The sequence below is a fragment of the Ovis aries genome, chromosome 11 (genome assembly GCF_016772045.2).
Source record: "Ovis aries strain OAR_USU_Benz2616 breed Rambouillet chromosome 11, ARS-UI_Ramb_v3.0, whole genome shotgun sequence".
Lineage (NCBI taxonomy): Eukaryota > Metazoa > Chordata > Mammalia > Artiodactyla > Bovidae > Ovis > Ovis aries.
Genome location: NC_056064.1, coordinates 57,185,305 through 57,209,141, shown reverse-complemented (window position 1 = coordinate 57,209,141; position 23,837 = coordinate 57,185,305). Strand labels below are relative to the sequence as shown.

The 23,837-nt window shown below is 56.8% G+C and overlaps 1 protein-coding gene and 1 long non-coding RNA gene across 3 annotated transcripts in view; one reads left to right on the top strand and one right to left on the bottom strand.

The window, feature by feature from the left end:
* SDK2 (sidekick cell adhesion molecule 2) overlaps positions 1–23,837 on the bottom strand; it is a 273,344-nt gene that overhangs the window by 4,350 nt on the left and 245,157 nt on the right. For both annotated transcript variants that reach the window (XM_027974022.2, XM_042256446.1), the window contains 6 exons: positions 23,074–23,235; positions 20,406–20,531; positions 17,380–17,544; positions 15,925–16,065; positions 15,521–15,659; positions 11,301–11,427 (listed from right to left, as the gene is read on the bottom strand). In XM_027974022.2, coding sequence (XP_027829823.1) covers positions 11,301–11,427; positions 15,521–15,659; positions 15,925–16,065; positions 17,380–17,544; positions 20,406–20,531; positions 23,074–23,235 — 860 coding nt within the window. The remainder of the gene's footprint in view (positions 1–11,300; positions 11,428–15,520; positions 15,660–15,924; positions 16,066–17,379; positions 17,545–20,405; positions 20,532–23,073; positions 23,236–23,837) is intronic.
* Positions 15,907–18,214, top strand: LOC132657374 (uncharacterized). Its single transcript, XR_009595407.1, has 3 exons — positions 15,907–16,172; positions 16,738–16,817; positions 17,759–18,214. It is a non-coding gene; the product is annotated as an uncharacterized LOC132657374 (long non-coding RNA).

Genomic DNA, 23,837 nt, shown 5'->3' with positions numbered 1-23,837 from the left:
GTGACCCACAAGACCCAAGTTCTAAGCTTTTGAAAAAAATCAAAGTGAGGGATGGGATGCCAGGTGGGAGGGAGGGAATATATATGTTATATGTTATACACATATATGTTATATGTTATACACATGTGTTATACACGTTATATGTTATGTTATACACATATGTTATATATACACACACACAATATATGTATATATTAACACTTATAGTTGATTCATACTACACAGTAGCAACCACCACAACACTGAAAAGCAATTATACTCCAATTGAAAAATAAATTTCGATTAAAAAAGAAAAAGAGCTCCATGAATCAGTAAAAGAAAAAAAATCAAGGTGAAATTCACACTGCACTGTCGAGGGTCTGATTCACCGGCATTTGGTAGGTGCACACTGTCGGGCAGCCATCACTTCTTTTCATTTCAAAGCATTTCCGTCATCACCCCAGAGTAAAACCCTGTGCCCACTAAGCAGTCGCTCCCCACTTCCTCCTCCCCAACCTGCTCCCCCCAACCCCACCCCTGGCAACCACCCATCCACTCTCCTCTCCGTCTCCCGGATTGACCCATTCTGGATATTGCATAAAAATGGAATCACACCACGTGCAGCTTCTGTGTCTGAGCTTTTTTCATTTAGCATGGTGTTTTCCGAGGTTGCACGCGTCATGGTTCTTTCCTTTCTGTATTTCTGATGCTTTGTTATTTTTGCTGACCCTGGAGGGACTGCCCCTCCCAAGACTAGACAGGTCTTAGAGAGCAAGCAGCTGTTTATACCCAGAGCCCCTGCCTGCATCGCCTCCTCTGATGGGAGCTTACACGCTGACTTGGACCCACTATTGCCTGCCTCCAATCACCCCAGGGTCAGGTACCAGACAACTAGGGGCAGCCCCTACCCTCCAGGGTCCCCTGAATTCATTCAAACTCTGCTAAGCCTGCTTGCCCTGCCTCTGCTGCTGCTGTTAAGTCCCTTCAGTCGTGTCTGACTCTGTGCGACCCCAGAGACGGCAGCCCACCAGGCTCCCCCGTCCCTGGGATTCTTCAGGCAAGAACACTGGAGTGGGTTGCCATTTCCTTCTCCAATGAATGAAAGTGAAAAGTGAAAGTGAATTCACTCAGTCGCGTCTGACTCTTCGTGACCCCATGGACTGTAGCCCACCGGGCTCCTCCATCCATGGGATTTTCCAGGCAAGAGTACTGGAGTTGGGTGCCATCGCCTTCTCCGGCCCTGCCTCTGGGAATCTGAATACAGGGCACGGGGTGAGTTTTCCTGTTTCCTTCCTGCTCCATCCGCCTCCTCACCAAGACTGGTACCTCGTCGTGTGGCTCCACGTGGCCTGCTGTGCCTGCTCTTCTGGGGATCTGTGAATAGCAAGCTATCTTTCCACTAGCAGTCATCTCCTGATCTGCTGGCCTCATCAAACCTGAAGAATAACCAACCAACACTTAAAAATAGAGGTTCAGGGACCTCCCTGGTGGTCCAATGGTTAAGAATCCACCTGGCAACGCAGGGGATGTAGGTTTGATCCCTGGTTGGGGAACTAAGACTCTCCATGCCACGGAGAAAGTAAACCTGAGCACTCTGGAGCCTGAACACAGCTACCGAGCTGGCACACCCCAACTGGAGAGTCCGCACGCTGCAACAGAAGCTCCCATGCGCTGCAACCAAGACTCGACGCAACCAAATAGATAAATAAAAACAAATCTCTAAGACAGTAAATAAAGCAGAGGCCCATGCATGATACACTGAGCTCCAGTCCTGGTCCAGCCTCTGACTTACTGTGTGACTGGGGACAAAGCCAGGACCAGATTGGAAGGCCTTCAGAGGCTCCTGGCGCTGAACAAAATGCTGATGCTCACCCACGTGTGATCCAAAATAAAAGCCACACTCAGTTACAAAAGAAGCATGAGAAAGGTTATCAACAGAAGTTCTGAATTTTCACACGGTGATGACCCTGAGGCTCTGGGGGAGAAATAAAAAAAATTAAATTATCCTTAATACAGTTGATATTCTGGGGTCCTTGGCCCATGCTCTAGCTGGCTTTTGGGAAAATCGGTGCAAGACAAGAGTCCATCTGGTTTGTAAAGTAACATTCGACTCTGAATTGTGGAGCTAAAAATATCATGTATCTCTTCCCCACCCCCAGCTCCCAGCGATGTTTTGAGAACTAAAAAGACAGCAGATGGAAAGGCCTTTAGAACTCTCTGGAAGGGATGCACTGGTTTTAGTGAACAGTACATGCTCAACAAATATCATTCCAGAAGACCAAGCTCGAGTTGCCTCATCTCTGCCCAGTGAATACATGCTTAGAGGCAGTAAATTCATTTTATCAGCCAGAGTGGGATACACATTGGCAAAACCCTGCAGTCCAGTGAGCCTAGTATAAACAAGTCCGGGATAATCATCTGTGTCTTGCTCTACAGGCGAAGAAAATGGAGGGCTTCCCTGGTCATCTGATGATTGAGAACCCACCTTCCAACGGAAGGGACGCCGGTTCGATCCCTGGTCTGGGAAGATTCCACATGCCTCGGAGCAGCTAAGCCCGTGAGCCACAACCACGGAAGCTGGAGCGCGCCTAGATCCCCTGCCCCACGACACAAGAAGCCCCTGCAGAGGGGAGCCTGCGCACGGCCACTACCCACCGCAGCCAGAAGCTAAGCACAGAAATCTTAGAAAAGGAAAAAAAAATGTGCCGGGAGCCAGTGTGAGGAATCCCGCCCGTGACAAGGTCATGAGGAAGGAAGCTGACATACGCAAGGCGTGCTCAGACTTCAGGGACCCCTCTGGAAATTCCTAAGCATGTACCCCAACAAAAATCTGCCGGTTTTTGTGCTCTGCTTTTCCACTCTTCTGACATTTTCTGGAAAAAGTCAATTCAGGGCTTTAGTCTTCTGCATTTGAAAGAGTGTTTCAATCCAAAAACCCCTCTGAGGGCTTTCTAGCCTGCCTGCAGGACTCGTACAGCTGCGCGTGTGATTGTTTGAGGCCTCCTGACCGCAGGAGGCACAGGAAGCTTAAAACATCCTAGGAATGTAGGAGCTTCCGAGGAGTCAAAATCTTTAGATTAGGACTGATTAAAAGTTTCATTTGTTGAGTCAATCCTTGCTGCCAAATTTTCATATCCTTTATTTTTAGATATAGTTGGTATATAGAAAAACAAGTAGTAGACCTTGTATTAGCAACATTAGATCTTTGAGTTAAGTACCTTCTTTGTTATAACCCACTGCGCCTTTGTTCTATAGAGATGTAACTTTAATGCTTTAAGGAGATGCAGATTAAAGAAAAACACTTCAGGGGAAACAAAATTAACATTCATTAAGGAAGAGAGCCAAAAAGTGTTAACTAGCCTCTTGGCCAGAAGATAATGTAAATCACCTGAGACCTTTTGTATACAAAATGATGTACAGAAAGAATCTGGGTTGCGAATGCTACATTATTTTGTGTTACCCATTGATCTCCATGTTTTATCAAAAGTATAAAAGGCCTTCTGAACAATAAAGGATGGGACCAGTTTCGCGAACTAGTCTCTCGCCCTGGTTTCTTGGGACTCTGGATCCCCCCGTGTCTTTCTCTCTCTCTCTTCTTCTCTCCCTTTCCCTCTCTCTGCTCTTTAACTTCAGGCTGAATCTCCACCTGGGGCGCGGAGGCTCGCCAGGTCTACTTACTTGCCCTGGCTGTTAAGACCCGCACGAAAGGGAGCTTAAGGTGAGGCACCCTTAGATATTCAAGCGGGCGCAGGTGGCCCAACGTAGATGGTGCAAATTCCTTGCCTGGAATTTTATTGGTCTTCTGCGTAAACCAAGCTATTCAGCCCTCTTCCTCCACTTAATCTTCTTACTACACTATAGTTTCTTAATCTAATCTTATATTAATAAATAAACAAGTCTTTCCACGCCAACGCCGTCCACCCTTCGAATTCCCTGGATCCACCGGGGCTCACTATAGTTTCTTAATCTAATCTTATATCAATCAATAAACAAGTCTTTCCACGCCAACGCCATCCACCCTTCGAATTCCCTGGATCCACCGGGGCTGGACCCCGGCAAAAAAGAAAACGGAGCGTTGCCCTTGCCGGAAGGTTCTGAGCTATGTATGGGAAAGGTAGTGTGCACCTGTTTTCAGGAACTCCAAGCCCTTTACGGCATCTAAGCCTTCAAGAGAAACGGGTGCAAAGCACAGAACTAAAACCACACCAACTCTGGAGCAGGCTCTCTGCCAGACAGGAGGAAACGCTGACTTGCGTCTTTAAATTTCACACCTCTGTGCTGCAGCTACGATGACGCTACTACCTGAGTGCTGATGAGAGAGTGATGGTTTTGCCCAAGGAAAGGATGAGCTGGACCTGAGCGCGGACTGGCCTGATTTTCTGAAATGTACACACGCTCTGAACTCCCGAACTCCTGCCTGGAGGTCACAAGATGGGAAGGGGAACTCCTCTGTCCTCGAGGGGGATGTTAAATGCTCCCAGACTGCTCTGCTGATTCATGTGCTCTGGCTCTCCTCCTCCCTCCCCCTCCCCAGCCCCCACAGCGCTCCCGCCACCCCAGCAGGCACTCCCAGGACCCCCACCGTCTTGGCAGGCAGGGCCGGCTGCCCACGACAATGGAGAGTCCCTCACTCGTGCTCCCCGTGATGCAGAGCAGCACAATACAAGCGCTTTCTTTGCCGACAGCCCAGCTGCCAGCCCGGGAGCGAACAAAGGGGCTGCAGAGACCGCAGGGCTCCGTGTGCCAAGGGCAGGCAAGGGGGCCGGGGGTGGGCTCCTGAAGCCTGGGCCGCAGTGAGGCCGGCCCAGGGGCAGGAGGTCTGAGCCAGACGTGGAGGATACGGGAGGCTGGTGGGGCGCGGTCCCTGGGGTCCGGGCGCAGTGAGGGTCTGTGAGTGTGGGGATTGAGAGAGGGCCCCCACAATTTTCCCTGCAGGTCAGCTCCCTCTTGGAGGGCACCCATCGACCAGCTGGAATGGCTGCTAGATGTTCCAGAACTTCAGCCAGCCCCAGGCCCCAGCCTTGGAGAGGCATCCCCAAATCACTGTGGGTCTGGAATGAATGAGTCTCCAGGCTCGGGCGACGGGTGGGGAGACAGAGGCACCACCTGATTCTGTCCCTTCCCAGCTGGGTAAGTGTGGGCCTATCACTTATCCTCTCTCGGCCTCAGTATCCCGGTCAGTACAATGGGTGGGTCCTGACGTTAACGGGATGAACTGAGCTAATATATGCGATAACAGCATAAAGGTATCATTAGGGGGAAAGTGAAAGGGGTCTGTGTGACATGGGGCCTGAAGCCCCTCTGGGAAGGATCACAGGGGCACAGGATAGGGGAGACTGACTCATATTTTTAATTAAATTTCTTTTTGCCGCACCGAGCAGCTTGCAGGATCTTAGCTCCCTGACTAGGGACCGAACTCACACCACAGACTTACCACTAGACCGCCAGGGAAGTCCCAAGGGGAGGCTGACCCAGTACTCAGACACCCTGGGAAGGAGAATGCTTGGTTCCTGCCTACCCACAACCCCACTGCCACCCCCAGGATGAAGCTGCGACTAGCAGGGTGGGGAAGGAGCCTCTCTGGCCCTCTGGGGCCCAAACCAAAGCCCATTTATGAAATCATCTCCTGCCTTAAGGAGCACCTTAAGTTAAGTTAAGCACCTACTGTGTGCCACCGGAATGGGACACCAAAGCCAGCAGAGGAGGGGTGTGGTGGGGCAGGGGTCTGGGGGCGGCTAGAGTCTGGCCCGCCCCTCCCCCAGCTCCCCAACACCGCAGGAGGGGGTCTCTGCATGCACTCCCCTCTGTCTCCACCTCGGAGAACATCTGTTTCTTTTCTAGATGGGGGTGGGGTAAGAAGAGAAAGAAAGCGGGGGTGGGGGTAGGGGGCGTGGCAGGGGCTCCCATTCCTGCTTTCAACTCTTGCCCGGCCCTCAGTAATTGAATGCAGCTTCCCAGTCGCCGGCCCAGCACAAAGGGGGCCTTTCATGGCCAGTCCCTGGCTGCCAGGCAATCAGGCCACCGCTTCAGCTCCCAGGCCTCTTAACAGCAGCTCAAAGCCACTCCATCAGCAATTACCGGGGCCCGGGGAAGGGGGAGAGGGCAGCCTCCAGGCTCAGAGCGAGCGAGGTGGGGACCTGAGGGAGGGAAGACCCTGAGAAAGGGCCGAGACAAAAGAGAGGGAGCAAAGGAAGGCCTTTCTCTTTTCTGCTTCTTTCTGGAAGCAGGGACAGTGGTATCAGATCAGCAGGAGACAGGCAAGTGCTGTCCTGGGCTTGGGGACCAGGCAGAGAGCCCTTGGTATGTGTGTGTCCCACTCTCTGTGACCCCCTGGACTGCAGCCCGCCAGGCTCCTCTGTCCACGGGCCTCTCCAGGCAAGAGTGCTGGAGTGGGTCGCTATGCCCTCCTCCACGGGATCTTCCTAGCTCGGGACAGAACCCTCATTTCCTCGAGTCTCCTGCAGGTGGCTTCTTCACAAACTGCGCCACTGGGGAGTCCACCTGGGAGCCCTTATCTTGTGGAATCTCAGAAGCCTGGTGGGAAAGTGTTGCCCCAGGTGGGGTGTTATGCTGGGCAGCTCCTTTGGAGACTGGCAGCTGGAGCCCCTCCCTGACCCGTGGTCCAGCTTCCCCCCGGAGGACATTTTCCTCCAGGGTTCTTGGGCTCCTTACCCCTCCCAGGTGCTAGAGAGGGCCCAACCTGTGCATGGCCACTAACTCCATCCAGGCCTCCCCCAGGGATCATGGGTTAAGAAGTGCCATTCTTAAACAACCCTTAGAGCCACTCCTGGCTAACTCTGCGGATTGGGTGCTCAATAAACAATATACAATCTAACATGTCCTATGTATTGATAACATGAAGGAAGCTGAGCGCCGAAGAATTGATGCTTTTGAACTGTGGTGTTGGAGAAGACTCTTGAGAGTCCCTTGGACTGCAAGGAGATCGACCAGTCCATCTTAAAGGAAACCAGTCCTGAACATTCACTGGAAAGATTGATGTTGAAACTCCAATACTCTGGCCATCTGATGTGAAGAGCTGACTCATTTGAAAAGCCCCTGATGCTGGGAAAGATCGCAGGTGGGAGGAGAAGGGGACAACAGAGGATGAGATGGTTGGATGGCATCACTGACTCAATGGACATGAGTCTGAGTAAACTCTGGGAGTTGGTGATGGACAGGGAGGCCTGGTGTGCTGCAGTCCATGGGGTTGCAAAGAGTCGGACACAACTGAGCGACTGAACTGAACGGAACTGATTGATAATTCCTTTTTCTTATAGGCTCAATTTCACGATAATGAGCTTACAGGGCTGACCCAGGACATCACAGAGAACTGAGTACTGATTAAGAGAGGCTTGCCATTGCCTTGGAATTTCTCTCCCATTGAGATTTACTTGTGTGCTAACTATGTGATTTTCCTACCCATTGTGGGCTCTGACTTTGAGATGAAGCTGGACGGTGGCCATACTTTGTCTTTAGAAGTTCCATCACAGAAGCCTCAGCCTTTGTGGGTCCCCCTGCCGGGGAACCTCCTTCTCCTAGACCCCTGCAGACACGGCCCCCAGCCCCACCCTTCTGGAGGGAAACCGGCCCCTCCCTCCTCCAGCCTCCACCCACAGCCCCGTTCTGGGCTTTCCCACGTGGCGGCATGTGGGTTTGTTTATAAGAAGCCTTGACTTTGTGTTTATTCCCATATTACAGGGAAATGGCTGGGCAGCTAGAAATGGAAGAATCCAGTTCTGGAGGGTGACTTTTCGGTGGTCTGATTGAGAGTTCCAACCAGGTGGCACGGGCGGAATTCACTCTCCGGGGGCCTGGGGGGCAGGGACTTCAGGAAGACAGCCAGCCCGAGGGGTCGGGGGGGGGGGGTGGCTGCTGACCCTGAAGGAGGTGCCCAGGAGGACTAACAGCGCCTGTCCTGTGAGCCCGGAGCTGGAAGTCGTGAGGCTGGGTGCTGCTCGTTCTGGACACTGACGTGCAGTCCAGCTGCCTCTCACGGGGCCAAGCGAGCAGCACAGGGAGTCATTTATGGAGAGCGCTGGCGTCTGCAGAGATGCAAGGGCCCAGGCGGACCCTGGGAGGTTCGGCCACCAGTCCGTGTCCCCCCGCCCCAGGGCACTGGTACGCTGAGCATCGCTCAGCGGACATCTGAGGGCGGCCAGCTGCTCTTCTCCCGTCTGCCCCCCACTCCAGCCCACACGGAGCCTGGATCCTGAGTTTGCATGTTTGGACTTGAGTCAACTTGCTCACGGAGAAGGCAGTGGCCCCCCACTCCAGCACTCTTTCCTGGAAAATCCCATGGATGGAGGAGCCCGGTAGGCTGCAGTCCATGGGGTCGCTAGGAGTCGGGCACGACTGAGCGACTTCACTTTCACGCATTGGAGAAGGAAATGGCAACCCACTCCAGTGTTCTTGCCTGGAGAATCCCAGAGACGGCAGGAGCCTAGTGGGCTGCTGTCTATGGGGTCGCACAGAGTCGGACACGACTGAAGCGACTTAGCAGCGGCAGCAGCAGCAACTCGCTTAAGCTCTCTGACCCGTTTTCCCATTCGGACAAAGAAGATGTGACTGAGGCCTGCCTCGGAGGGGCGGGTGAAGCTACCCTGTGGTGGGGCGCTCGGGTGGCCCACGGCGGGTGCAGCTGTTGTCATCAGCCACTGTGAAGGGCCTCTTTGAATGTCTGAGATCTGATGCTGGTTGAAAAGGACTAACTTACAACCACAAATCTTTGATTCTCTATCCTGCTAACCATACTTGGTCTTGAGTCTGTTCAGCCTGATGACCTTCTCCAATGACCCTTTCATGGTTTCAACAGACATGCACAGAGTGATTGCCTCCCAGTGACGTGCAGCACGCTGGGGGTACGGCATGAACAAAACTGTCAGGGTCCCTGCCCTCAGGGAACTCGTGGCGGTGGTTACGTGCTGTGTCCAACTCTTCTGACCCCACGGACTGTAGCCCACCGGGTCCCTCTGTCCACGGCATTTTCCAGGCAAGAATACTGGAGTGGGTTGCCATTTCCTTCTCCAGGGGATCTTCCTGACCCAGGGACTGAATTCAGGTCGCCTGCCCTCAGGGAACTTAGCTTTCAGAGTAAATAAACCCAGGGATTCCCTGGTGGTCCAGTGGTTAGGACTCTCTGCTTCTACTGCAGCGGGCACTGGTTCAGTTCCTGGTCGGGGAACTAAGGTCCCACGTGCTGCTAAGGTCCCACGTGCTGCTAAGGTCCCACATGCTGCGTGGTGCAGCCCCCACCACCCCCCCAAAAGAAAAAGGACAGAGTAAATAAACCCAAGTCAACTGAATCCAGCCCCAAATCAAACCCCGAACTATCCCAAAGGCTGCACGCGGAGCTCCAGGTCTGGGCTGTGGTCCTCAGATCTGGCATTCTGGAACCAGAAAGCCTCCTCTCTAGGGTGTGTGCTCCCAGAGAGGGCAGGGGGCAGGGTAGTGACTGGTCCCAGTTTGCTATGGAAACAGTGTTCAAGTGAAGGGCTTGTTCTGAATAAATGAGACCAGTAGCTCCAAGGAGGGTTCGGGGTGCTCTGTCCATCCTGGGGTGACTTCTGAAGTGGGGTGCTCCTGGGATGGGAATTCTTCTCCCAGCAACTTCTTCAAGGCTGGGGGGCCCTGGCATGGCCTCAGGGGTCAGCTCTGTGTCCCATGTTGGTGTCTCCCAGACTCACGCAGGGTGCTCACAGAGAGCTCCCAGGACTGGGGCAGTCCCTTGTGGACTCAGAGGGTTACTCTCTGAAAGGTCGGGGCTCAGCTGATGAACGTCGATCACAACGCCCTCTGCAGAAGGTCAGGGGGGCTGAGCAGAGTCAACAGGGAGCCTCTTCTGCCGGCCACCACGATGCCCTCTCCACAGACGGGAAGGGGCTCAAGAAGCCCTTGGTGACGGCTCCACTGACACGGGGAATCCCTTCAATCTTGTTTTTTTGGCTGCGTTGTGAGGCATGTGCCATCTTAGCTTCCTGACCAGGGACTGGACCTGTGCCCCCTGCATTGGAAGCCGAGAGTTGTAACCACTGGACCACCAGGAAGTGTCCCTCTACCTTTCTGACTTTTACCTTGGGAACCGACAAGCCAAAGGCTCATCACCACCTCTGGGGAGAAAGAGAGAAGAGTGCTTCAGGAAGCACGGCCGAGTGAGTGCCAGTACGGGCGTGGCAGCAAACAGTTAACTACTCACAACGAGATGCCACAACCTGGATCACGTGGGTCCCCATGTAAACCAGGCTAAGCTGCGTCTTGGCCCCTGCCAGCTCTGAGCTGTGGTGTCAGCTCCAGCCTCACCGGCTCTGCCAAGCCCGATGGTAACCCTGGAGCTGAGCAAGATAGCAATGAGCAAGAGAGAGGCCTTCAGTCCACGGGGCTGCGACCGGCCCCCAGGCTGGCTGGCACCTCCTGCCCGGGCAGCAGCCCCACTTCCCGCTGGCCTCTCTTCCTTCTCACCCTCTCCCAGGACTGGACAGGAGGTCCAGGGCGTGGGACACCGTGGCCTTTTGCGGCCCTTTCCTTGGCAACCAGCAGGCTTGGCCAAGGCCAGGAGGGCTGGGGCGAGAGGCTGTAACATCACTCGGCTGGAATGCACCAGACTCCCTCTCCCCAAAGCCTGGGGCAGAGTGTCCATGCATGACCCTGCCTGACCACCCAATGGCAGCCTCTCTAAAGCTCCATGTCTCCCAAAGGCACCGTCCCCTTCTCAGTATTAAGAGCTGACATTCACTGAAGGTAACCTCAGCAAATCCTCCCCACTGTCCCACGAGCCCATTCTGCAGCGAGAGAAACTGAGGCTTCAAGATATTACTCAGTACACACATGACGCCCTTGACTCCTGGGCAGCAGAGCCAGGACGCAACTCGGGTCTGAAGCTCCAAAGCGTAACGCCTTAATGGTCCGCACTACTTCCCAACCTTGGGGGCCCAGCCCCCCGCTTCTGGAGCTCATTCTGACCCTGACTAGCTAGGTTCAGCTGTTCTCCAGCTCTGGCGAGCAGGGCTCCGGTGTCTGCATCCCCCTCCTTGTCTTGGAGGAGAGACAGGCCAGGACGACCGGGGACGGAGCGTGTCGGGGGGCTCCTGCAAGACTCTTGCTCTTGGGAGTTCCAGGGACCCCACCAGCCCAGGGGCAGACTGAGCACTGCTCGGACTTGGCGGTTGACCTCAGTGTGCCGTCAGGGGGATTTCCTGGGGCCCCTCGGTCTTTCCAGCCCATAAAGCGAGGAGGGCAGGAAGCGGTGGGCAGGCCCATAGTCCAGGGTGGGGGGCTTCACACACCACCCCCACCGAGAGCGGGCGCCAGGCCCTCCTGCCCCTCACCTGAGAGTCGGAGATTTCCGAGGGCTTCTCCGTCAGGCTGCTGCTCTCCGCCGGGATAAGGTCGTTGTACTTGGTGACGTCCTCGTCAGAGTAATGAAGGCTGCCCGGGCTGGGCCGAGGGGGAGACCTGGGGAGAGTGGGGGGCTGAGGGGAGACCTGCGGAGAGTGGGGGGCGGGGGAGACTTGGGGAGAGTGGGGGGCGGGGGGAGACCTGGGGAGAGTAGGGGGGGGGGGGGAGACCTGGGGAGAGTGGGGGCAGGGGAGACCTGGGGAGAGTGGGGGGGGGTAGACCTGGGGAGAGTGGGGGCTGAGGGAGACCTGGGGAGAGTGGGGGCTGAGGGAGACCTGCGGAGAGTGGGGGGCGGGGTTAGACCTGGGGAGAGTGGGGGTGGGGAGACCTGGGGAGAGTGGGGGGCGGGGTTAGACCTGGGGAGAGTGGGGGGTGGGGAGACCTGGGGAGAGTGGGGGGCGGGGTTAGACCTGGGGAGAGTGGGCGGGGTTAGACCTGGGGAGAGTGGGGGCTGAGGGGAGACCTGGGGAGAGTGGGGGGGGGGGGAGACCTGGGGACAGTGGGGGGGGGGAGACCTGGGGAGAGTGGGGGGCGGGGTTAGACCTGGGGAGAGTGGGGGGTGGGGGGGAGACCTGCGGAGAGTGGGGGGGGTAGACCTGGGGAGAGTGGGGGGGGGGAGACCTGGGAGAGTGGGGGGCTGAGGGGAGACCTGGGGAGAGTGGGGGGCGGGGAGACCTGGGGAGAGTGGGGGGGTTAGACCTGGGGAGAGTGGGGGGCGGGGTTAGACCTGGGGAGAGTGGGGGGCTGAGGGGAGACCTGGGGAGAGTGGGGGGCGGGAGACCTGGGGAGAGTGGGGGGCGGGGAGACCTGGGAGAGTGGGGGTGGGGGCAGGAGGTCCTCTGCGGGACCCTCCATCTCTCCTTCCTGTGTCTGCACTTTGACAGGCCTGGGCCCTGGGGCGCAGGGTCTCGGGCTGGAGGCCCCTGGGTGGGTGTGTTTGTTTGTGTGCGTGTATGTCCCTAGGGCTTGTAGGTCCAGCACCAACCTCCCAGTATGTGTGTGTGTCTCTCTCTCTCTAGGACGTGTGTGTCTGTGTGCCTGTGTGTGTTTATGTGTGTGTGTGTCTCTGTGTCTATGTGTGTGTGTCTGTGTGTGTGTCTATGTGTATCTGTGTGTGTGTGTTTATGTGTGTGTGTCTGTGTATGTGTCTATGTGTGTCTGTATGTGTGTGTCTATGTCTGTGTGTCTGTGTGTGTGTCTGTGTGTGTCTCTGTGTGTGTGTCTATATGTGTGTCTGTGTCTGTGTGTGTGTGTCTGTGTATATGTCTGTGTGTGTGTCTGTGTGTCTATGTGTGTGTGTTTGTATACATGTGTGTTTCTGTGTCTATGTGTGTGTGTCTGTGTCTGTGTGTGTGTCTATGTGTGTGTTTGTGTCTGTGTGTCTGTGTGTGTCTATGTGTGTGTGTGTGTGTGTGTGTGTGTGTATGCATGTCTGTGTGTCTGTGTGTGTGTGTCTATATGTATGTCTGTGTGTGTCTCTGTGTGTGTCTCTGTGTGTGTGTGTCTATGTGTGTGTATCTATATGTGTCTGTTTATGTGTGTGTCTGTGTATGTGTGTCTGTGTGTGTGTTTGTATATGTGTGTGTGTCTCTGTGTGCGTCTATATGTGTGTGTGTCTGTCTGTGTGTGTGTGTTTGTGTGTGTGTGTCTATGCATGTCTCTCTGTGTGTCTATATGTATGTCTGTGTGTGTCTGTGTCTGTGTGTGTGTGTCTGTGTGTGTGTCTATGCGTGTCTCTGTGTGTGTCTGTGTGTGTGTCTATATGTATGTCTGTGTGTGTCTGTGTGTGTGTGTGTGTCTCTGTGTGTGTGTGTCTGTGTGTGTGTGTGTCTCTAGGACTTGTAGGCCCAGGACCAACCACCCACCCTGGCTCAGGGCCTGGGGCGCTGGGGAGGCTGCACCTTGATTCTGCAGCCGTGCTCCCAAGGCCCCAGGCAGGGGGAGTCTTGGCAGCGAATGTCACACAGCGTTTCTGGGCCCCACTGAGACCCCCCAGCAGTGGAATCCTTGTCTGGACACATGCCCCGCAGACAAGCTCCCCAGGTGACTCTCAAACTCACAAGGCGAGCTCTAGAGAGTGGCCGCCGAGGGTCGGGGGAGAAAAGGGGCACACGGCCTCCCTCCTTCCACGTCTGCTCAGAGACCAGAGACAGGCTAAGGGCCGCCCTACCTTCGAAAAACCAGCCCTGGAGAAAGCTGTGCACTTCCCGGGGAGTGAGAGGCCTGCTGGGTGAGTCATCTCATAGACACCCAGGACGGGGCGCCTCAGGCGCTCCACCTGCTTTGGGGTGCGTGAGAGGCAGCAGGCTGGGCTGGGAACCGCGCAGGCTCCCAGGGGCCCTGGGCAGGTGGCTGGGGTCCCCCATGACTCTGCCTTACTCATGTCTTCCCAGGAAGGGGTGCCAGGGGGCACTGCCCAGGGCCCGATGCCCCGTGATCAGCCCCGTTGGCTCTAGGAAACCTTCCTAGCACAGAGGCCCTGAACCCCGGCTGCCCCGCCCAAGCCGGAGGTGGCTTCCTGCTGAAATGCCACTCTGAGAACAGTCTGGTGCCTGGTGACCGTGTCACAAGCAATACCCCTGTCTCCTGCAACCCCCTGTACTGTATCTGCGTGGATTTTATGCCAATCAACAAAGCTGCATCTTTAAGCTACTTAGAAATAGCATAGTTAGCAGTAGCATCACTAGATGAGACAGGAAGACACAGGATACTAACAGGAGGGGGGATGGGGGGCCAGGCTAACACTGTCTTGGCGACATGCGCCGTGCCTGGGTCAGGCCTCAGGAGCCTGGGGATAGTTTGGGGCACGTGGGATTTCTGTGTGTACACAGCGATGAAGGGGACACACAGGGCCTGCGGTGTGTGTACACTGGGGGTGTGAGAGGCGGGCGAAGCTAGGCTGTGGGTGAAACGCCCTCTTGTTCCATGTGGCAGGGCCCTGGAGCCAGCCTGGCGGGGCCGCGGTGGCCATGCTGGGCCCGCACCACGGCCTCAAACAGCTCTTTCTTTGGAAAGCTGGCTTTGGCAGGAGATGAGAGCTCGGCCTGGCTGGCCTGCGCACCCCTCCCGTGGAAAGTCCTCCTGCTGAACACACACGTCGCCTCTTCCTTTCAGGACCAGACAGAGGGAAGCTTTGTGAGCTGGCCCTGGGTGAGGCATCCCCTCAGTCCCGCGGGCACCTCCGATGAGCCGGGAATGTTAACGGGGCCGAGGCTGGAGCCCCTGAGCTGCAGCACAACCTCTCCCTCGTGCTCTCGATGCCTGAAATTGCCAGGTCAATCAGGTGACGCTCAAGTGAGCCCTAGCAACTGACCCTGACCTTGGAAATGGGCAGTCTGGTGGGCCACAGCGGGTGGGGCTAGTAGGGGCCCTGGGTGGAGAGGAGTCAGGTGAATATAGGAGCTGGTGCAGCCTGGTCCTTTCCTGGTTGGCTCTTCTTGGATGCGGCCTTTTGAGGACAATGTGGGGTGTGTAGACTTCAAGGGTGGGTGGGAGAAAGCTGCCTACAGCCACAGAGGGTGTGAGTAGGTGCCTGGGGAGAGGGCATCCCCTCTTTCCAGAACAGGAAGGTCAGGCGAAGGCAGAAGCAGTCATGGGGGACTCCTGGCAGCTCTTGAGTGTGTCTGCTCAGCCCATCTTCGCTGGGTGCCTCTCACCTTTTGGGCCAGTGGCTATCAGGGCTTCAGGCCTGTACCAGGAGCACTTGGCCCCAAACAGCAGTTAGTGGTTTGCAAAGTTGTGCAAGCGATTTGCATCCTGCTGTGGTTGGCAGACACCCTCTGCCCCCAGCTCCTCGTGACTTTCTCCCCACCCCGCTGTGGAGCTGCCTGGGCCTGGCTCTCTGCCTAGTGACCATTCCCAGCGAATGCTGCTTCCCCGGGGGGCTGTCCTGGTGGTGCAGTGGTAAAGAATCTGCCTGCTGATACAGATGTGGAGGAGGAAATGGCAACCCACTCAGTATCCTTGCCAGGGAAATCACATAGAGAGAGGAGCCCAGCGGGCTAGTTCATGCGGCCACAAAGAGTCAGGCACAACTGAGCATGCTGCTTCCAGGACGAGGTGAAGCCAGCTGCATGCTGCCTGCTCTGTGGCCCAGGCGATGCCGGCCCCACCTCCACCCGCCCAGGACCCCACGCAGAGAGCCCATTACCTGGTATACAGGCCATTCTTTCGGCAGAAGGAGTTCTTGACAGAGAGTCGCCGGTTGTTGAGTTCCAGAGCAGGAAAACTGCTCTCATCCAAGCTCATCATCTCGCCATGACCCAACGCACCAGTCTTGGCACTGTTGCCTGGGGAGGGCAGAGACTGACGTCCATCACTCACTCCATCCTTTTAGACCGGGTGGCCCCTTTCCCCTATGGCTGGGCTGCCCCCTCTTTCTTTTGTTAGGGTTGAAACCAAAACTGGAGATGGAGATTGTGAGGCTGTGTGCAGGAACCCTAGGAGACCCCCACGCCCATCAGAGCAGGTGCTTTTCCAGGAGAGAGACCTCCCCAACACCACCTTTGCCGGAAAGGGAGAGGGTCACGAGAAAGTCCGGTCCAGCCAGCTCACCTGCGTCTGTCTTCTTGGCATACTTCTTGCTCTGGCCTCGGATGATGAGCACAAAGACGAGGAGCAGGATGAAGATGAGGCCAACAAGGGCGATGACCACCAGGAACCACCACTCCTCGTAGAAGGGGTTGGCTTTCTGGGCTGGAGCATGGAGTGGGCGTCAGGTCCGTGGTGCTCAGACCTGTCCTGTCTCCAAGCCTCCGGCTCCAGGTGGGACCCGACCACCTGCTCTCACACTTTACGGGCAGGTGAGTCTGTGCCCTCTGAACGAGATAGAATCTTGGCTTGGTAGGGATGGTTTCATCTCAAGGGCCAGCTCTGGTTTATCAGTAAAGGGGTTGCCTGGAGGGCTGGTTTGAGAAAGGGCTGAGGCCATTTCTAGACTGACTGATTAGTGATGTCTGCTAAAGACACAGGAGGAGGGAGTGAGTTGAGAGGGTTTCTCGACTCCTGAGTGCTGGGATTGATTAGTGATGTCTGCTAGACACACAGGAGGAGCAGGGTCTGTGTGCTTGCTATTTTTTCTTTCTTATTTCTCCTTGCCACTTATGGCCCAGGGGCTACCTTGATAGATGTCAATGTGTGTTAGAAAGGTGCTTGCCTGGCCTGTGGTGGCCCTGGGACAGTTTCTCTCCCAAGGTTCAGTAGGGACAGAATCTTTTCTGGTAGCCGGGAGGGTGGACATGAGCAGGTCTTCAGAAAGGCTCCTCCAGGGAGACTCCCCTTCTTTCAAAGCCCCCAGGACTGTGCTCCCTGCACCGGGCTGGTACTAATCCATGTTGCTGACTGAGGGGGCGGGCTCTTCTATTTCAGACTTGAAGTGCTGACATCCTGTCATTTGGTTCTATCAATCAGGCCAAGGGCAAAAGCACACGGCTTCTGAAACTGGCCCAGTGAGTAGAAACTTTGAACGCTATTCCTGTCTCGGGGGAAGTGCCTATTAAAAGTGATTAGATGTGGGGCCGCAGGTTTCAATATTGGTCCTCTGTGAGCTTGGAGGTGATGGGAAGAGAAAGGCAGGAAGGAAGGGGGAAGGATGGAGTCCTGCCCTCGCAGGGAGCTGCTCGCTCAGGCCTGAGCTTCACAGGCTGCGGGCTCTGTGTTGGGGGGTGGTTTGCATGGATACACACAGTGTATGACCCGCCACCCTTGGATTTCCTGGGTGATGAGCCCACGGAAGCTCCCATCTTGGGCCCGCCCATTCATCCTCAAGCCGCTGGGCCCCCTGCCCAGGGCTTCTGGAATCCTTGGAAAGGAATTCCCAAGACCTCTGCCCTCTACATCCTTCTGGAGTTGAAGGCCGACTCGGGCCCCAGCCCAACGCTCTTGGCTTCGGAGAACTGAGAGGACAATGCCTTCTGGGTCCCCAGCCCAGTGCTTCTGGGGCTGGTGCCTCGCCTCCCTCGTCCCTGCCCCAGACCCCCCACCCCTCACCCCTCACCCCGTAGGTGGTACCTGGCACAGACTGGGAGGGGCTGCTGGGCGTCCCAAAACCGTAGTCATTGACTGCGATGACCCGGAAGTCGTAGCTCACACCTGGCTTGAGGATGTCCATGCTGAATGTGTAGGACGTGACCTCCTTGGGGATGTCTTTGATGAGAATGTCCCAGAGCCCCTCATCTGTGGGGGGACAGAGACGGAGGCACCTGTCAAGAGGCGGCAGTCTGCCTGACCCTAACCGGTGCTCCCTGACCCCAGGCCTGTCAGGCCTGTCCCCTCAATACCGAGTCCCCTGTGCTTGGCACCGAGTAGGTCCTCGGGAGATACTTTTTATAAGTATCTGACCCTTTTATTCTTTTTTTATACTTATAATTAATTAACTAATTAATCCCAGCCATGACTGCAAGGAAATCCAACCAGTCCATCCTAAAGGAAATCAGACTTGAACATTCATTGGAAGGACTGATGCTGAAGCTGAAGCTCCAATACTTTGGCCACCTGATACGAACTGACTCACTGGAAAAGACTCTGATGCTGGGAAAGATTGCAGGCAGGAGGAGAAGGGGACAACAGAGGATGAGATGGTTGGATGGCATCACCAACTTGACGGACATGAGTTGAGTAAGCTCTGGGAGTTGGTGATGGACAGGGAGGCCTGGTGTGCTGCAGCCCATGGGGTCGCAAAGAGCTGGACAGGACTGAGCGACTGAACTGAACGGATGCCATGCAGCCTGTGAGATCTTAGTTCCCTGACCAGGGATTGAAGCCAGACCCTGGCTGAGTCCTAACCACTGGAGCACCAGGAACTCCCTCTCCCTCTTTTTAATTAAAATTTCTGCAAAATATTGAAAAACGTATCATAAATGGAAAACTTTTTAACACCCAATCCAACGCCACCTAACGCCACCTAAAGCTCTAGTGAAGGAGCCTCACCTTTTTCTTGTGCAAAAGAAATCTATAGATTCATTTCCCATGACAGTAAAAAGTGCTGGCCAGCAGGCTTTTAAGAGGCTGCCTAATGTGCTATCATAAATCCCAGGTGGCTCAGACGGTAAAGAATCTGCTTGCAATGCAAGACACCTGGGTTTGTTCCTTGGGTTGGGAAGATCCCCTGGAGAAGGGCACAGCAACCCACTCCTGTATTCTAGCCTGGAGAATCCCAGGGACAGAGGGGCCCGGCAGGCTATAGCATGGGGTCACGAAGAGTCAGACATGACTGAGTGATTAAGCACAGCGTTCTATCATAAAGGTAGGCCCTCCTTTACTTGGGGTTCCCTGGTGGCTCAGATGGTAAGAATCCGCCTGCAATGCAGGAGACCAAGGTTCTATTCTTGGGTCTGGAAGATCCCCTGGAGAAGGAAATGGCAACCCACTCCAGTATTCTTGCCTGGAGTATCCCATGGACAGACAGGCCGGATGGGCTACCGTTCTTGGGGTGGCAGAGTCGGACACGACTGAGCGACTAACACTTTCACTTAGCCAGGCCCCTATTTTTCTGCTCCCTTTCCACAAAAGCCACACAGGGTAGTGCTCCTGACTGCAGTCTGCCCCTCCTTGACCCCCCCACGCAGGAACAAACGGTGTGGCCAGACCACAAGCTCTGGAACGAAACGCTGTGTCTCCGGTCTGCAGCCCCGGGACTTGGCTGATGTGCAGTGCGGGTCCCGTGGGTCCCAAATGTCAGGTGGGTCCCTCCCTGGTCTGCAGAACGTGGCTTCTCATGTCTAGTCGGTTCTGCCCAAACCAAGTACAGCGGTGCAGGGGGAGCTGAAGACGAGGGCGATTTCACCCTCAGAATGAGGGATCTGCATCCCCAGCCTTCAGGGGGTCCTGGCTCGATCCTTCCTCTTATGCTCTGCCCTTGATTGCAACTACGTGGACCGAGTCACAGCCCCCAAACCCAGAACACCAGGTCCCACGCTGGGCCTCCCAGGGAACGCTGGAAAATCCACAGGGCTGAAGTCCCGGGCCAACATTCCACAGCCTGGCACCCCGGCAGGCCAACTTGGATGGAAAAAACAGGCTCCAGGCCCTGGATGGGAGAAGCAGGAGGTGGTCTCCCGGCCAAGTGGAGGGAGGGACCATCTGGAGTGAGGAGGGAGCCAAGGCTGCCTGTATGTTCCGGCTACACATTGGATCTGAGCTGCTGGACATAATAGCTGTTTACATGATATTTGCGACTGCGATTATTAGCCCAAGATTAAGGCAATGACCGGGTGCTGGCGGCTTCCTGGAACTGCTGGAGTGAATGATTTGCTATCGAGATGATTAGCGCTCAGCCACCCTGTGGTACTAACCACGTCGCTGGGATGTGCCAATGGCCCCATTAGAAGTATTAGCTCCCAAGATGCCAGCTTCCCAATTAGCATTTGCTGCTTGTGCGGGAGCAACACAGTCTTCTTTTTGCCTTTCTTTTTCGTCTTGGGTTACCTAGTCACGCATCCATGAAACATCGAGAACAAGCCTCCAGCCTGCACTAACTCTGGCACCTCTGATGAACTGGAAACCTAGCAACGGAGGGAGCTGGCCGAGGGCGGGAGCTCCTGGCGGGAAGAGGTGCTCGAGGGGCCGCCGTGGGTGTCACTGTGACCCGTCAGTGACTTATCCAGCCTCTCCTGATGCCTTCAGAGGTTCTCATGATTCGATTTCAGGCTCGAGAGGAGAGCCCGGGACGTGATAGGTACTGTGGCGAGAGCCGGGAGGCAGAGATGGCCTTCAAAGGCGCGCTGGTTCTCCAGGGGACGGCCAGCCTCCTCGTGGGGCTTTGGTCAGTGGGTTCGCGTGGAGGCGATGGGCATTTAGCCCATTTAGCCAATGGGAGCCCAAACCTTCGTTCCTCTGGCTTCTTGGATGACCCCCCCGACTCGAGCTGGTCCTCACCCGGCGATAAGCCCTGTTCTCCAGGGCCTCCAGGGTGAGCCTTAACTAGGGTGCGAGTCCCGTGTCCCACCTGCCACAGGGGCCCCCCTTGCGTCCCCTGGCAGAGCACAAGCGCCTGGTCACGCGATAACCCCCAGCCGGCTCAGCCCGGGCGGACGTACCTGAAGGCCGAGCCTCGAGGACGTAGCGGGTGATGGGCCCTTTGCCTGGGTCTCCGCTGGACCAGTGAATGGCAATGGCTGAGCTGTACCGCACGATGATGGGCACTCCGGGTGGGCCGGGGGCACCTGCACGCATACACACGGTGGGCGAGGGGATGCCCCAGAGCGGGGCCAGGCACCCCGCCCGTCTCCCTGAGCTCCAGTAGGAGGACCCAAGTGCAAAACCCTGGCCAGGGTCTCTGGAACCCCTCCACGTGCCGTGCCCCCAAGAAGCGTATCCCAGCCAGGCTTGCAGGACCTGACTTACTCTCCACTGGGTCACCCACAGCCCCCGCCTTCCAGGAGAGGTGTGTGGGGTGATGCCACAAAGGCCCCCAGCTGCACTGGCTCTAAGGGCGAGGCCAGAGAGGAGGCCGAGGCCACAGGAGGATCTGGGGCCCCTGCTACCATGAGGGAGGAAGGACCTAGCCCTGCCCCGGGGATGGGCTCTCCTGGGGTGACAGGTGCCTCAGGGGCCGCTGGGGGTGCCAGCCCCAGGGCCCAGAGCATGAGGGAGGAGCTTGCTCTGTAGGCAGAGGACAGAGCCTGCTCTGTCCGCAGAGCATCCTGTGCCCCTTCCTCGCCAGGGGGCCCTGCCTTGCTGGCTCCTACGGCCCCCAGGTGCCCTGCCTGCTGTTCCCCCATGCGCCTGGAGCCCTGCCTCCTGGGAGCCTGGACACAGCAGGTGCTTCCTCCATGCTTGCAGGACAAGGGAGCAAAGCAGGCAGTGGGGTGTGGGCAGCAGGCTGGCCCGGGGCCTTGGGGGAAGGAGCCGAGAGCACAGGCTTCAGACTGAAGCACCTCCAGGCCCCGGGGGAGGTGACCGGCCAGATGGCAGGCCAGGGGCTCACCTCCTGAGCCTGGCGGCCCATGACCCAGCCCTGCCCATGGCCTCGGAGGGCCTCAGAGCCTGCCTGCCTTCCTTCCTTCCTCCCTTCCTGCACCAGCATCCTGCCCACAGCCCAGGGCAAAGGTGGAGGGCCTGGGGCCTGTGGGACGCTGCCCGAGGCGGGTGTGAGCAGTGGGGTGGGGTGGGGCTCCCAGGACCCTGGGCTCTCACTCCCTCCAGGGCAGCACCTGGGGTGGAGTGCAGCTGTAGTCCAGACTAGAAGCTTCCAGCCCACCCGCGGAGCTGGCCTGGAGGGAAGAGGGTGCCAGGCTGCACGTCCACTGACCCCTCCTCCAGCGGGCGCAGCGCGGCGCCTTCTCAGAGCCTGCTCCTTCACGCTTCCTCCCCGCCCCCCCCCCCCAACCCCGACACTTCAGGCCTCAGGTTAGAACACCGTGTCCTCCAGGCGGGCCTCTCCAGGCCCCCCGCCCCTGCTCTGTCCCCGATCCCCCGCCAGCTCCCTTCCTGCTTTTGTTTCCCTGGGAAGCGGCTCAGGTGAGAGGCGCCTGCCTGCCTGGGGAGGGGCTGGGGGCAGGTGGGAGGGCAGCTCCCTGGCAAGCTGCCCGCTGCAGCCCTGCAGGCTGTGTTCCAACCCTGGGAGCCTTGGGAGCCAGACTGCCCTTCTTCAGAACCAGAGGCGGGGAGAAAGTGCCCAGTAAGAGAGTGAAGGGTGGCCGCCTGGAACCCGCTTCCGCTGGGCAGCAGAGGCCGCCCGACCGGGTCAGCCCCTCTAAGCTCAGGGAGGCGGGCAAGGAGGATGGGGAGGAGGGGCTTCAGGGGGAGCATGGTGGGGGGCTGTGTATGTTCTCGGTGGGGGCAGGGGGGACAGGAATCCAGAGAGTCTGGGAGGCGGCCTCCACATCAAGGGAGGATATCCAGCATGAAAGAGGCCCTGGGGGGCTAAGCCTCAGCCTCAAGAAGAGTTCCCCCAGCCTGAGGACAACCCCAGGGAGGGTCACAAAGCCCAGACGAAGCTACTCTTTCCTCCCTGGTCCCCAGTGCGCCCCATCACCCTGGGACCAGCACACAGGGCCTGGCCTGCCCCCTGACGCTGCCCCTCTGTCCCCTGTCTAGGGAGCATGGGGCCGGCAGGCTTCCCTGGACCCGGTTCCACACCTGCAGACCCCCAGAGCCCTGGTTCTCACAGTTGGTACCCGAGAGCCACTTGGGCTCTTTTGTTCAAATGCACATCCCCAGGGATGCTCGGGCCCCAGGAATCAGCATTATCACGAGAACCCTAGGGGTTCTGACATCAGTGTCTCCTTGAGAAATGCTCTGATGGCACAGGTGACCCCTGCAGCCCAGCTGGCCCTCCCTCACAGCTGGCCACCCCACCCCTCCTCTGCCTCAGCCACCATCAGAATCCTACGGAATGCTGGTCTCTTTTCCCACGCGTCCATACAAATGCCGCTCCCCATGCGGTGTTCCGGAATCGCTGCCTTTATTTTGTTTTTAAATTAAAAAAATTGTTTTTAATTAATTTATACGGCTTCACTGGGTCTTAGTTGCGGCAGGCAGGATTTTGATCTTAGCTGCGGCATATGAACCCTCAGGTGGGGGCCTGTGCGATCTAGTTCCCTGATCAGGGATGGAACCTCCTGCGTTGGGAGCGAGGGGTCTTAGCCAATGGACCATCAGGGATGTCCCCCCTTTAAGTGCCCCTCTTCTCCTCCCCGATCCTTCCCCTCAGGCCCACCCCACGTCAGAAGGGGGCCCCACACCCACCCAAGGCTCCCCTACCTTCTCCAGGGCCTGTGGTGACGTTGGCTTCGATCTCAGGCCCATAGGTGAAGGTCTTGGCTCTGATGCGGAACCTGTAGGTCATCCCCTCCGCCAGGTCCTTCACCTTCAGCCACAGGGGGCTGCTGCCCTTCACGTCCACCGTCACGATCTTACTGACTCCTGTGGGGAAGCACACGGCCTGTGAGGGCCGCAGGCCCTGGCCTGGGAGGCCGGCGGGGAGGGAATGGTCAGCGCTGGCCAGGGCCCGCACCCCCTGGAGTCAGGCTGGGACCAGCACCCTTGACCACATGGAGTGTTTCCAAGACCATTTTCAGAACAGAGTCCTGTAAGCTGTCCTCAAAAATATATACATTTATGCTGCCTGCCTGTCTTTTCTTGAGTGAAAAACCACAGCGTCCTTTAGCATCTGCAGGGAAAAATCAACTCTCGTTTAATTTAACCATCGTACCTCACACATTGGTTCCCCCACATCCCATCCCTTAGAAATCACATTCCAAGGACCATCTTTTAGGAAGTGCTTCAGTAAAGACAGCGCCATCTGGAGTTGGAGGGTACACACACGTGGCTGTACCCACAGCCCAGGACAACCTCAGATCCGGCCCGGCTCCCTCCCTCCGCAGCGCCAGCGAGAGCTGGGGGCTCACGCTGGCCCTCCATCAGCTGCACCCACCAGGCTCTTCAGGGCCAAAGTGAGGACACTACAGCGCCCCGAATCTTAGCTACTAGAGGGGAGGCTGGGACGGTCTCCAGGAGGTGAGAGT